The 12,734-nt window shown below is 38.0% G+C and overlaps 1 protein-coding gene across 3 annotated transcripts in view; it reads left to right on the top strand.

Moving 5' to 3' along the window:
• The window catches only part of SLC45A3 (solute carrier family 45 member 3), a 31,347-nt gene extending 19,158 nt beyond the window's left edge, over positions 1–12,189 (top strand). For all 3 annotated transcript variants that reach the window (XM_083359739.1, XM_083359741.1, XM_083359740.1), the window contains 4 exons: positions 1,421–1,800; positions 2,597–3,421; positions 4,882–5,147; positions 6,977–12,189. In XM_083359739.1, the coding sequence (XP_083215865.1) occupies positions 1,635–1,800; positions 2,597–3,421; positions 4,882–5,147; positions 6,977–7,405 (1,686 nt within the window). In that variant the 5' untranslated portion in view covers positions 1,421–1,634 and the 3' untranslated portion in view covers positions 7,406–12,189. The remainder of the gene's footprint in view (positions 1–1,420; positions 1,801–2,596; positions 3,422–4,881; positions 5,148–6,976) is intronic.
• The last annotated feature ends 545 nt before the right edge of the window (positions 12,190–12,734 follow it).

The raw sequence follows: 12,734 nt of genomic DNA on the forward strand, positions 1-12,734 counted from the left end.
TCCTATTGTTACAAGTTTATATAGGTTCACTATGCAACTACCTGAAGCTCTTCCTCTGCTTTCTCATCAGCTGTGAATCTCCTGCCGTTTGACTTCATTATACCGGGTTTCTCTATAATCAGAAGATCCAGTTTCTTTATACATCATACATTTCATGATCTTTATTATCTCTTCCACTTTTCTTGTTGAAAACTCAGAGAGCCAAACACTATAACATTTCTTCATACAGTCATTCTGATTGGCCTTTCTGGCAGGGTCCTACATTATTCTTTTTGAGCTGTGACTAGAGTTGTAGTTAAGTATGCACTTACCGTATAACCTTACCATCAATTGTCTAAATGCATAGGATATTGACAACCATGTTTCATACATTGGGGTGACGGGGGTGTTGGTTGGTTGTAGCTACCTTTACAACCAAACACTAACCCTAATCTTTTTCCTGATTACTTACAACTGGTTCAGATCTCTCCTTCACTGAAAGTTTCATTTCAGCGCTTATTTCCACTGAATCCCATTTGTCATTTTGTTTCCTGTTCATTTAATGAAGTGCAACTTTAACGTACCATATGATAAAATTTGCAGCTTTTGGAATAATAGATAAATAGGCATGTTAAGAAAGGACTTGTAAGCACCATTAAGGAGTCTTGAAAATTTAGTTCTATGAAGCTGTTCGAGCTTAAGTGTTTGAATTGCAATTCTTAACATCCTCTCAAAGTACAGTCCTGAAACTTGTTTGGAGAAATCAGTAGCTAGTTTAAACTGCTTTATTTGCATAGCTAAACAAAAGGAAAGAACCAGCATTTAGTCCAGGGCTGAGCAATCATTTGGTGATCATGGACTGCATTCCACAATTATTTTAGGAAGGGTTATGCAAAATCTGGGTAAGTAGCATTTATATGGATGCTTTCACTAAGCCTTCTATTATTATTTAGATTTCTATCCTACCTGTTGCACAGGAGCTCAAGATGGCATATATAATACCACTTATTTTTCCCCACAACAATGATCCTGAGGGGAAAGTTGGATTGATTCACCCACAGAATCACCAATTGAATTTATATTTCCTGTTGCCAAGTGGTGGTGGTGTGGTATTTGGGGCAATTTTGGGCGGAGAAAAACAGGTGCAAGGACAGTGTGGAGTCATGGAACCTTAATTTCTTCAGTCCTAAGTTAGACACAATACAATTGTTATTCACTTATGAATGATAAACCTGCCATTTTAAGTTACATCATGGGGAGGGTTGGTATTTAAGAAGTAGCTGCCCTGTGTGTTCGCTGCAAAACATGGGGAACATTTCATTTGCAGGGTATTGAGTGGTAGGGGAGGCTGCTATGTGGATTTCATTGCTATTAGAAACTGCCTCAACTTAAGAAAATTCAATGCTGATATGTATTATTTTTAATTTTCATATTTTCATAGGAAAGTGAAGCATGATAAACAGTTAAGACTACTCATCTTGCCTGAGCTTGGACCCAAGCTTCATTTTGATCAGTGGGCAACAAACAGATCTTCACTGGTGGATATAACATGGCTACCGATTTACTGCCATTCAGCTACAAAAGAAAACTCAGAACTCTGAATTCCTGCTCTGAATCTCCCTAAGGAGCATGCTGTGGGCTGAGGCAACTCTGGGATGATGAGGTGCATGGGTGGCCTGGCTAAGAATCGCACAGTCCAGCTTTTGCTGATCAACTCCTTAACTTTTGGCTTGGAGGTCTGTCTCGCTGCAGGTGTCACATATGTGCCACCCCTCTTGTTGGAAGTAGGAGTGGAAGAGAAGTTTATGACAATGGTTCTGGGTAGGTGGCTTATTTTCTTCTTTGCTGGGAGATTCTTCATGCTAGATTTGATAGATTTTGAGTTTAGTGTGTGAATATGTAGGTGTGTATGTTTATCTGTCCATCAATGAAGGTCTTAAGGCTTCAGGCTGCCAACTAAATAATATTCAGACTGCAAATAATAGTTTTGTGCATGTGTCTATGTAAAATGAAGTGGCGCTTTATGGAATAGAACATAAAAAGGAATATGTAATTGCTATCATATACTAAATAACATGATACTAGCCACAATCTACTCCAGATATGGGCAACCTAAAGCTTGCAAACCATATCTGCCTCTACATTGTCATTATGTTAGCATTACCAAATTTTGGCAGCATAGTTTTTCAGTGGATTTGGCTGAAAATCAAACATGTATTTATTTATTTTTTAAAAAAGGGCTCGGGGATGGGAAGCTCTGCATTTTAAAAGATATTTCAAGATTATTCTCCCTGTCACACAGGATGACTTTCCTACAATTCTATCATGTCTTTCCTTACCTTTGAATGTGACTACAGTTGCTACCCTTGTTCTAATCTGTTGAAGTCACATGGGCACACACACACACACTCCATTTTAGAAAATGGGTGAGGGGTTACTCAAAGAACCCCTAACAGTTGTTCATTTCTCCTTAGAAAGTCTGGCTTTCATTGCTGGTTTTGGAGACCTGGAGGTAGATTATCTGACATTGTACCTTTTATTTTGTGATAATTTGTTTCCAACTACTGCCCAATTTAATCGCTTCCCATCAAATTTCTCACCCCTTTTTATTTTCCAGGAATTGGGCCAGTTCTAGGTCTGGTGTTTGTACCACTGCTTGGTTCTGCCAGTGACCATTGGCATAGTAGCTATGGTCGACGAAGACCTTTCATCTGGGTGCTATGCCTAGGGGTTTTCCTGAGCCTTCTCATCATTCCACATGCTCACCATCTGGCCAGACTTGTTGCCTTGGATGCCCGTGCACTGGAGCTGGCTTTCCTTATCCTAGGGGTTGGCCTCCTTGACTTCTGTGGCCAGGTCTGCTTTACCCCCTTGGAAGCTCTTCTGTCTGACTTGTTCCAAGAGCCTGACAGCTGCCGACAGGCCTTCTCTGTTTACTCTTTCATGGTTAGCCTGGGAGGCTGTGTTGGATACTTGCTCCCAGCAATTGACTGGGACAGTAGCTTCCTTGCTCCTTACTTAGGGGGTCAGGAGGAATGCCTCTTCAGCCTCCTCACCATCATCTTCCTTGGCTGTGTCTTAGCAACTGCGTTCGTGACAGAGGAGGTGTCAGCTCAAGTAGAGCTCAGCTCAGGCCCTACAGGAAAGTCTTCTTCCAAGTCCCCATCATTTGCCTGCTGTTCTTTCTGGCTTCCAAATAACTTTTTGAGGACCAGACATCTGGTTCAGGCCTTTAGGAATCTTTGTGCCTTGGCCCCACGCCTACACGGAGTGTGCTGTCGTATTCCCAAGGTACTCCGAAAACTTTTTGTGGCAGAATTCTGCAGCTGGATGGCCCTCATGACGTTCATGTTGTTCTACACAGACTTTGTTGGGGAAGGATTATATCAAGGCATTCCCAGGGCTGAACCTGGGACGGAGGCCAGGAGAAACTATGATGAAGGTATGAAGTGTGCGAGAGTTCTTTTGCTTATGCCTTTAAAGCAGATTTCAGAACTGAACATTTTAAAAATTATGTAATTAGAAAATTAATTTTCATTAAGAATGTTTGATAATTGATGCAATTAGAGCAGACTTATTTAAATCTGCCTTTGCCCTCTGTTATAAATTTTTCCTTCTCCTTGAACCTGGACTTCTTTGAGAAACAGCAAGAAACTCATTACTATTCATGCACATAACATTAACCTATATCCATGGTGGAGAACCTATGGCACGTGTGCCACAGGTGGCACTCAGAACCCTCTCTGTAGGCATGCACACCGTCGCCCCAGTCCTAGGCCTTCAGCTGGGTTTTATAAAACCTTTTCGCTTTAGGCCTCCACTGCTGTATGCAAAAAAAAGAGGTTCAATCAATCAATCAATCAATTTCAACTTCTCACGGGGAAAAAAAAAGATCTTGCGAAGTTGGAATTGATTGATTGAACTTTTTAGTCCCACCCAGTCTGCCGTTACCATCGCAGCCATGCCCACCCAATGGGCCATGCCCACCCAATGGGCCCACCCAGCACCCAACGAAGTTTGGGCACTCGGTCTCTAAAAGGTTCACCTTCACTGACCTATACTTTATTCTTTTATGAAAATGCATCCCCTCATTGCTAAAGTAATTACTATCTGATTTTTCTGATTCATTGATTAATGTATGATGGCCTGTGAGCAAAATACTTTTGTTAATTAAGCTTGTAAAATATTCTCTTATATATTTGTCCTGCACTAAATCAAATGTGCAGTTGCAAAAGGATAAAATCTGTACTTGACTTGTTCTCTCATTTCTTTCTTAACATGAAAAGCTACCCAGACGGTAGCTTTTCTTGAGTGTCTCCTCTTAAAGGCATTTGATCTCCAGCTTGCCTTTTGTTCCAATATAGCATATTGTTCCAAGGTCTGAGTGACCCTGTTTCAGTGTAACTAATGTTTAACATTTATTAATGAAGTGTACACAATGTGTTCAGTAATTGCCTCATCTTGGATCTGTGACCCATGTAATAATTATCTTTTAGAGATGCATGAAGAAAAGTTCACAAGAAACTGAAGTGTGGCACTGATTTAAACATCAGTTTCAATATAAATGAAATGTGAGCAATATTTGTCATTTTCAGGTATAAGTTAACATCTTGGCCACAGTTAACTGCTCAAATTAACAGCTAGGCAAAGTTCTGAAAATGTTTAAGGCTGAGCTGTATTTGAGTATTATGTTACTCTGTGCAAGACATCTGAGGACAGATTTGAGTTCTGAAATATCAAATATTAATACTTTTAATGCTTTCCTCCTATTCATTTTTAAATTTCATAAACTTAATTACCACAGGTCCAGATGACTAATGATAGTTGGTTTTATGAAATTTGACTTTTCTATAGCTAACCTTCCCATCTTCTCTATTACGCTGTATATATCTTTCTTCTCAGGAATTCGGATGGGTAGCCTGGGCCTCTTTCTCCAGTGTATCATCTCTATTTTCTTCTCTACAATCATGGATTGGATGGTGAAACACTTTGGGACACGAATGGTCTACTTAGCCAGCGTGGCCTTATTTCCATTGACAGCCTTCATCATGTGCTTCTCTCAAAGTGTGGTCATTGTCACTGTTTCTGCTGCCTTGACTGGCTTCCCTTTCTCAGTGCTTCAGATCCTTCCATACACACTTGCATCACTTTATCATCATGAAAAACAGGTAGGAGAAACATCCTGAAATGGCTCTGAGCATGAAACAAATGGATATAATTTTAATATGATGTTTGGCACATGTGCACCTTTTTCCCCATAGCTCTCTTGTATGAAAACAGAAACTAGCACATATCAGAAGTAGCACATGTATTTTTTTATCCCCAATGACTATATTCAGTGCACATAAGAATGGTGTCAACTTTAGAATGAGCAGGTTCTTTGAGGAATTTGGAAGCCTCGGAGTTCTGCTTTATTTGACAAATGGTTCCAGAGAATTCTTAGATAATTTTTCAGATGAATTCATATGTCATCTTCCAGATGTGATTCACCTATCATTCTGTTAAGGAAAAGGCGGAATGGTTGCATAATAATTTGATTGCTAATATTCCCAGCCATCCAGCTGAAGGCAGCCTAAGACTAAATTTGCTTAGTGTATTAAAGATTCAGTCAGCAGTACCTCAATTGATTCCTGCTTTATTGATTCTTGCCCGTTGTTATGTAAAGCTATTGACTATATAAAGTACTGCAGTATCTTGACTTGGTCACCTATTTTCCACATATATAGACATTTTAATAAGGAATAGTTATTCATAGACTTGGTATCTTAGACACATATCTTAAAACCTACATTGTGGAGCAAAACAATTAGGAAAAGGTGAATAATTTCAACTAAACTAAGAGAAAATTACCATCAGAAATTCTGATATTACAAACTCCCAGATTTTCCAGAGGTTCTGTAGTTTAAAATTCCAGTAATTGCTTTTTTAGATATATAACTATCAGTACCGTAATATAAGCCTGGGACACTTGATGCAAATTCCCAAGTTGTAAGGGCTTTACCACCACTAGCCTTGACAATAGTCATGCAGCATAACTTCATGCTAGCCAGTGCATTTATGTATTGGGTGGGATTCCTGGATTTCCTTGACCAGGATTTCTATGGCCTGGAGATCTAGATTTTTAAAGCAATAAGTCAATCATATGGAAGTAACAAACAGGCATATTCAGTTGATCCTTATCTAAAGTGTTTACTTAAATCTTCAGAGAACTGGCAGTATGGTTGCCCTGATCAAACCCTTAAATACATAACTTCTATTGTTAAAATATTCAAAAGTGCCGCCATGTTACTTGGTTTTGCCAGTTTTGCAACCCAATGAGGATATGTCCAAAGCAGCTGTTCCCTGTTATCTAACTGCACAACTACCAAGTGACTACTGTATCTTCTTTGTAGATGTTTGTAGGGTGATACCTAAGCCTCCTCTTTTTTTCTTTGCCTTTTGTCAATCCTTTATGTCTGCTTCCTCTATCTTTTTGCTTATTTCTTCTGAAGTGATTTCTTCATAACAGCTGCCATTCCAGTGTTGTGAGAGCCAGCAAGACTAACTCTGTCTGAAGCTTCCAGTGCAGAAGCCGTGTAAGTCGGTTGCATTTCATGCATGCCCTTGAATCGTACTGTCCTTATAGGACTTTCATCTTTCTGGAATCAATTCCTGACTGTTCTGTGTTGGCTAAAGCACTTTGACCAGGTTGAGATTATATAAACTTAAATGGTAAATAAACCAACTGAAGTGGTAGCTAAATAGTAAATAATACCAAGCTGCTTTGAGGTCTTATTTAAATGAATCCCTCAATTCATGTGAAATAGCTTGAATGACATCTTTAATTTCTAGAAAACAGCTATCTTTGTTTCTTCTGTTGATCTATATTTTAAAGCTTTCACCCTCACTTTTCTCTGCCCCAGCTAATCATATATTTCATATTGTATTCTGTAATTCCTATGTTTTTGGTGAATTGTCTTCCAACATCGTATCATCTTTTATTTTCTTGTGCTTTCAGATATATTTGCCTAAGTATAAAAATAAAGAGAATGCAGCTCAATCAGAAAAGAAGCTGGGTTTCATCAAAAGCCACATTTCTACTCAGAAACTGAGCTACCAGAATGGACATGGGGGTAGCCTGTACTCCCCCCCTGCTGCTGGCTCTTCACTCTGTGTCAGCTCACCATGTGAGGTTTCGCTCATGATGATGGTGGGAGATTCAGACACTGCAGCTGCAAGCCGAGGCATCTGTTCAGACCTGGCCATCTTGGACAGTGCTTTTCTTCTTTCCCAGGTTATCCCATCCCTTCTTATGGGTTCACTGGTTCAGTTCACACAGTCAGTCACCACTTATATGGCGTCTGCTACTGGCTTTGGATTGGTAGCCATTTACTTTGCAACCAAAGTTATTTTTGACAAAAGTGATATGGCCGTGTATTCACTGTAGAAGGAGAAAAGTAGAGGGAAAATTAATGTGCATTAAAGACATAATAGAGAAGAGTCAGGAGTGCAAATATAGCCTCTTTCTACTTCTCTGGTTGTTTAATGAGATGTACAAAATATTTGACTGAAGGAAAATAACTGGGTTGATCTCAGGGTGTCTTAACAAAAAGTGTGGTATTGGGCTGCCTGTTTTTACCCAATACCTTCAGTAAAAATATGTGCCCAATCCTTTGGATCAGGCTTACAAGAGCCATTCTAACAGGGTGCTACTATGATCACTTCCTTAAGTTGTGCAGGTGGAAGATGACATAGTGCAGAAGGGACCAAAGACAGCTCAGAAATGCAATGAACCTCACTTCTTAGTTACTTTCTGTATCGAAATGTTGTTGGTCAGCTTTTGTATTGAGTTACAAGTCCTCACAACTTGCTGTGAGCCAGAAATTAAATGGAAGAATGTGATATATTAATGTTTTTTGAAAATATGTCAGAATAATACACTCCCTTCATTTTTCTGGATATGTTGCAGGTCAAAGTCTAGGTGGTATAAATAATCTAAGCAGAGCTACATAGAAGGGAGTTTGTTTAAGAGAAGATGCTGTGGTTACACTGGCAGCAACTCTGCCACTACATGAAGGAAATGAAACCTTAGTTGTCAGCTGATCTTTTTCCCCACATCTGCCCAAAACAGAGCTTGCAGTTAGTGTAAATAGAAAACCTTGCATAAATGGAGGCCGAAGAACATGCCTCTCTGGGGACTTGCCTTTAAGTGACTAACTGGCCCAAATAAACTACAGTGCCTTCTACTGTGTGCAATCCTGAAAAGAAGGCTGAGAGTAAAAACATTTGGGTGTAGGCTGCTATTTTGGCTAAAGAGATGTATGGTCATTTAAATTTCTGTGGAAGGACTGCATAGAAAAGGAACTGTGTTCTTACTTACCACAAGGCAGGCGCCAAACTGAGTTTTCCACTGTGTAATGATCCATTCTTTCTGCCACCCAGATAGAGCATAGGAATTTCTTGGGCTAGAAAAGTATTGTAAGCCAAACTGCCCTTTTTTAAATACACATACACACACTCATACACCACACCCCAACTATTTTTAATAAGCCATTTAGCTGGCATTGATTCAGTCAGCAGCAAGCAGGGCAGGTTTTCCTGGCCAGGATTTACACATATCGAGTACAAGAGCTCAGGATGTATAGAACAATGTGGCCAGAAGGTCAAGATCAAATCTCTTTCTCCAAGGTAGGATCCTCTTTCCAAGGGTTGCACCATTTAAGATTGAAAAGACTATATTTGTAATTAGAACAATTGGTAGATTAGATCTGACAATAATATTAAGTAAATAGGGATTGCTGGAAGCGTTGGGATTACAGAATTTGGGATGGGAAAGAGGACTGTCTTTTATATTCTCAAAAAAATATAGTGTCACCAAAGCTGCAATTTGTATTTCAAGAGAAGCTTCCATTGATGATCTTTTCTTGTAATGTAGATAACCACTAAGATGAGATGACCTTTTGGGGTTGAGAGAGTATAAGAAAGATGACTGTTTTATATTGTATCTGTATGATATAAACCTCAGTTGGTCATTTCTAAGCTGACCTGTTTTGCATTTCAAACTATGAGATAATTGTTGAGACAATCATGTGGTCCTTGAAGCCTATGCCCGTGAGTTAGCTTTAGTGTGCTGCAGTCTTGCAAATTATCACAGTGTAAACCAGATTGCAGTATGTCACAAGAACCTATTAAGAAATTGCTAGATGAATTTGAGCCAAAGACCCCTGTAGGAAAAATATTTTTATTCAAATGGATGAATCATGCAATTGTTAAATGCCTTACGCAATTTTAACACTAGTGCAGATTCTTAGCTTAAAGAAACCAGTCTGTTAAATCCTGTGAAAGATGACATTTATCCACAAAATCTCCTACTACAGACTCATGCAATTTAATCTTTTAAGTGGAAGGAGTAAAGTGTTAAAACAAAAATAAGGGCAAAATGCTGGAGGAGGAAATAAAGGATCATAGAGCTGCCTGTCAGAACTGGAACAGGGGAAGATGTAAATTGAAGAGGAAAAAGCAAAAAAACTGAACACATTGCTATTACTTTGGCTTTACCCAATCTGAGGTTCTTCATATGTGTTAGATTATAACTCAGCATTCCTGTCCAGCAAGATTACAGGTGATGGGGGCTACAGTCCTAACATATGCTTTCCTCTGATGCCATAAGTACAGGGCTGTCGAGAGACCACATTTGATATTAGATCTTAACATGGTTTCATGCTTTAAACAGTGGCACATGTTGTATTAGTCATCAATGTTACCCATGTGTGATCAAACAATAAGCATTTGTATATTATACAATGGTCCTTCCATAATGTTAACTCACAAATTAGCAAATAGATGTGTGCTTCAGCACACTTATGATTCCATGAAGCAATGGGATTATTTTCCAGAAAGAACATGCAAACTACAGCCTTCCAAAAAGAGGTACTTCAGTCTGTCTTAACCTGACATCTTTCAGAAGTTTTGCAACGGCAAAAATTCTAAGCAATTTCATTCCATCTTGTCTAAATAATATGAAAAACTCATTCATAGTGTCACTATCCTGATTCTGATCTGAGTAGACACAAATAGACTTTTTTCAGAGCAGTGAATCTAGTGATTGGTATTAAAGATTATGCCCATTTTCACTGAAACTTTTATTCTTGTAAAATCATCCAGGTGCCCACATTCCTGTCTTGGTAGGAATGACCTTGGTTTATTAGTTACCTTGCATGGGGTTCTTTAATTCTTCGTAGCCTAAGAGCACTCACTATTGGACCAATTAAGAGAAGCTATAAAAGGGAGTAATAAATTCCCATTAGAGAAAGTAATAACATAGGTCTTTTTTCCCTACGAAATTTTAGTTAAAGGACCCAGGAGAGCTTGCAAAGCCTCAGTAGGTTCAGGGTAATTTGATAACTACAATTTCATTTTATTGCTGCAAATCAGATCTGGAATAAAAAAAACAAAAAGAGAGTCACCTTAGAAACATAATGAATCTGACAAATCATCTGAATTCAGGAGAAAAAAAGAAAGAGAAAAGGGCTTATGTGGAAATAGCCCAGGTTCTATTTTTCCCCCCAAGGAAAATAGTTCCAGAAAATTTTAGTCATCTTCAAATCAGTTACACCAGTCTTTATATTATGAGAGCTCTCACTGTAGCCCTGGATCCTCTGTGCCAAAAATGAGGGGCATTAGTTGTTCCTAGGATCCTTCTTGAATCCTAGATCTAGAAAGCCAAAAATCTGGCCATTCCCCAGTGGTTTATTTCTTCTTCTTCCTCATACCATGTAGCAAAAGATCAGCAAAACTTTTACCTTTTATCAGCAAAACATCTGCTTCAAAATACGGTACTCACTAGATCCTGCAGTGGTAAGCAATTTCATGTACCGTACTAAATACATATAATCAGTTTTAGAGTCAATCATGCTACTATCGGGGATGATGGTGTCTTTTTTTAATATGGGTCTCTGAAAGTGATATGTCAATTGAGTTTTTGCCTCTGCTGTAGGCTCCTCGCAGTCTTTTCCAATCAGGCTAGATTCACATGCTTGGCTTAGCTTGATAAATCAAGATTGGGAGGGAGAGAGAATATAGAAATAATACACAAGTGACATATGAATTAGCTGAGTGGCTGAAAAGGTATTGGCAGAGATGCCTACACAAAAGTGCTTGACAAACCATCCAATTCATCTTCATACCAATCCCTAAAAATATAAATTGGGTTCATTAATTCCATTTAGTCATTGGTGGTTTGACCATAATGTATTGGATAAGCCCCAAGCAGCAGGATTCATAGAAACAATAGCTATAAACTATGAGTTAACTATTTCCATTACTAAGTTAATAAAATATACTAAAACAACCACATTATAGTTTAAACTTCAGCATAAGTCCATTTTTGTTTTTGCATTTTGAACAATTTATCCAGGGATATAAACTAGTGGAATGGGCTGGACAAACAGTTGTGGGATTTGTAACAAATTGTGACCATCTTGCCTTTCTTATAATTAAATTTGTTCCATTGCATTATGTGGCACAATGCTGTCCAGTTGGAATTATGAAATATAAATCCGGTACAATTGTTCTTGCTAACATGTGGAGGGTTAACATAGAATGAAAAGATAAATTCATGAGCCATATCCAAAATCCATATATATATATATATATCAGTAATCAACCTGGTTTAAATCAATTTGATTATTAGAAAAGTTCTTTTTATACTTGAGACGTGCTAACAGAGAATCCATTGCATAATGGATTCACACATTTCCATTATTATTGTGTGCCCATTATTGGTAGGTCCCTAATGCATATTATTCACAAATTTTCTTTGGTTGTGTTGAAATTCTATTAGGGTGGTAACTGTGGGGCAGCAAGATGGACAAATAATGACACAGGCATGATGATGGAATCACACAAAACCTGCAACTTACGCATTTGTGTCATTATATGTATCCATAATGTTTACATGATTTCATCTTCTCATATGAATTGTCATTTTGGCATCACATCAGCTTTGGATGTTAATTATGTCTCCTTTGTTAATGGTATTCATCTTTATCTTTGCTACGCAGCTTTATTTAAAGGGAATTTTCTGAATCAACTTTTGGCCAGTGATTAAATGGTATCTTGTGCTATGTCCTCCCCGCATTAAAAAACTGTGTGGAATTTGTATGTTTATTTATTTATGAAAATAAATATTTTGTACAGTTTGTGCAGGAAATATTAAAGTCTATTAAGGAATGGAAATGTTTAAATGGCCTTAATTTAATACAATAAGAACTTTTGGATTTAGAACCAAATACCAAGTTATTTAATTTTCCTATGCTGAATTGAAAGAATGAATAACACCTGAAATGGTAAAGTAAGTCAGAACCATTTACAGTAAGACTGTAAGAGGGTATATATTTATGGGGCTAGATCATTGGGATTTGTTTCTGAAAATGGGTAATTTCAACAGAAAAATTAAAACAAAGCTGAAGTGTACTTGGTCACAAAGTTTGAATAGCTCACTTTTCAAGACATGGAATTTTCCATATTACAATAACTTGTAACTCTAATACATTTAAACAAAATACAAGTTAATTGTTTGGAGGCACTACAATATTAAGTTCACAAAATATTTTTATTTTCAAATTTTACACTTGGTTTATGAAGCAAATGTATTTGTGCTTCATACCATGTCCCATTTGGTGTTGATTATAGAATTGTATTGAAGGAACTCTGTCTCCATTTTTCACCCAGTCACCTCCTTTTAGACTTGCCATGCATAACTTTCAGCTCTATTT

This window comes from Vipera ursinii (genome assembly GCF_947247035.1).
Source record: "Vipera ursinii genome assembly, chromosome: 3".
In the NCBI taxonomy this organism is placed as follows: Eukaryota; Metazoa; Chordata; class Lepidosauria; order Squamata; family Viperidae; genus Vipera; species Vipera ursinii.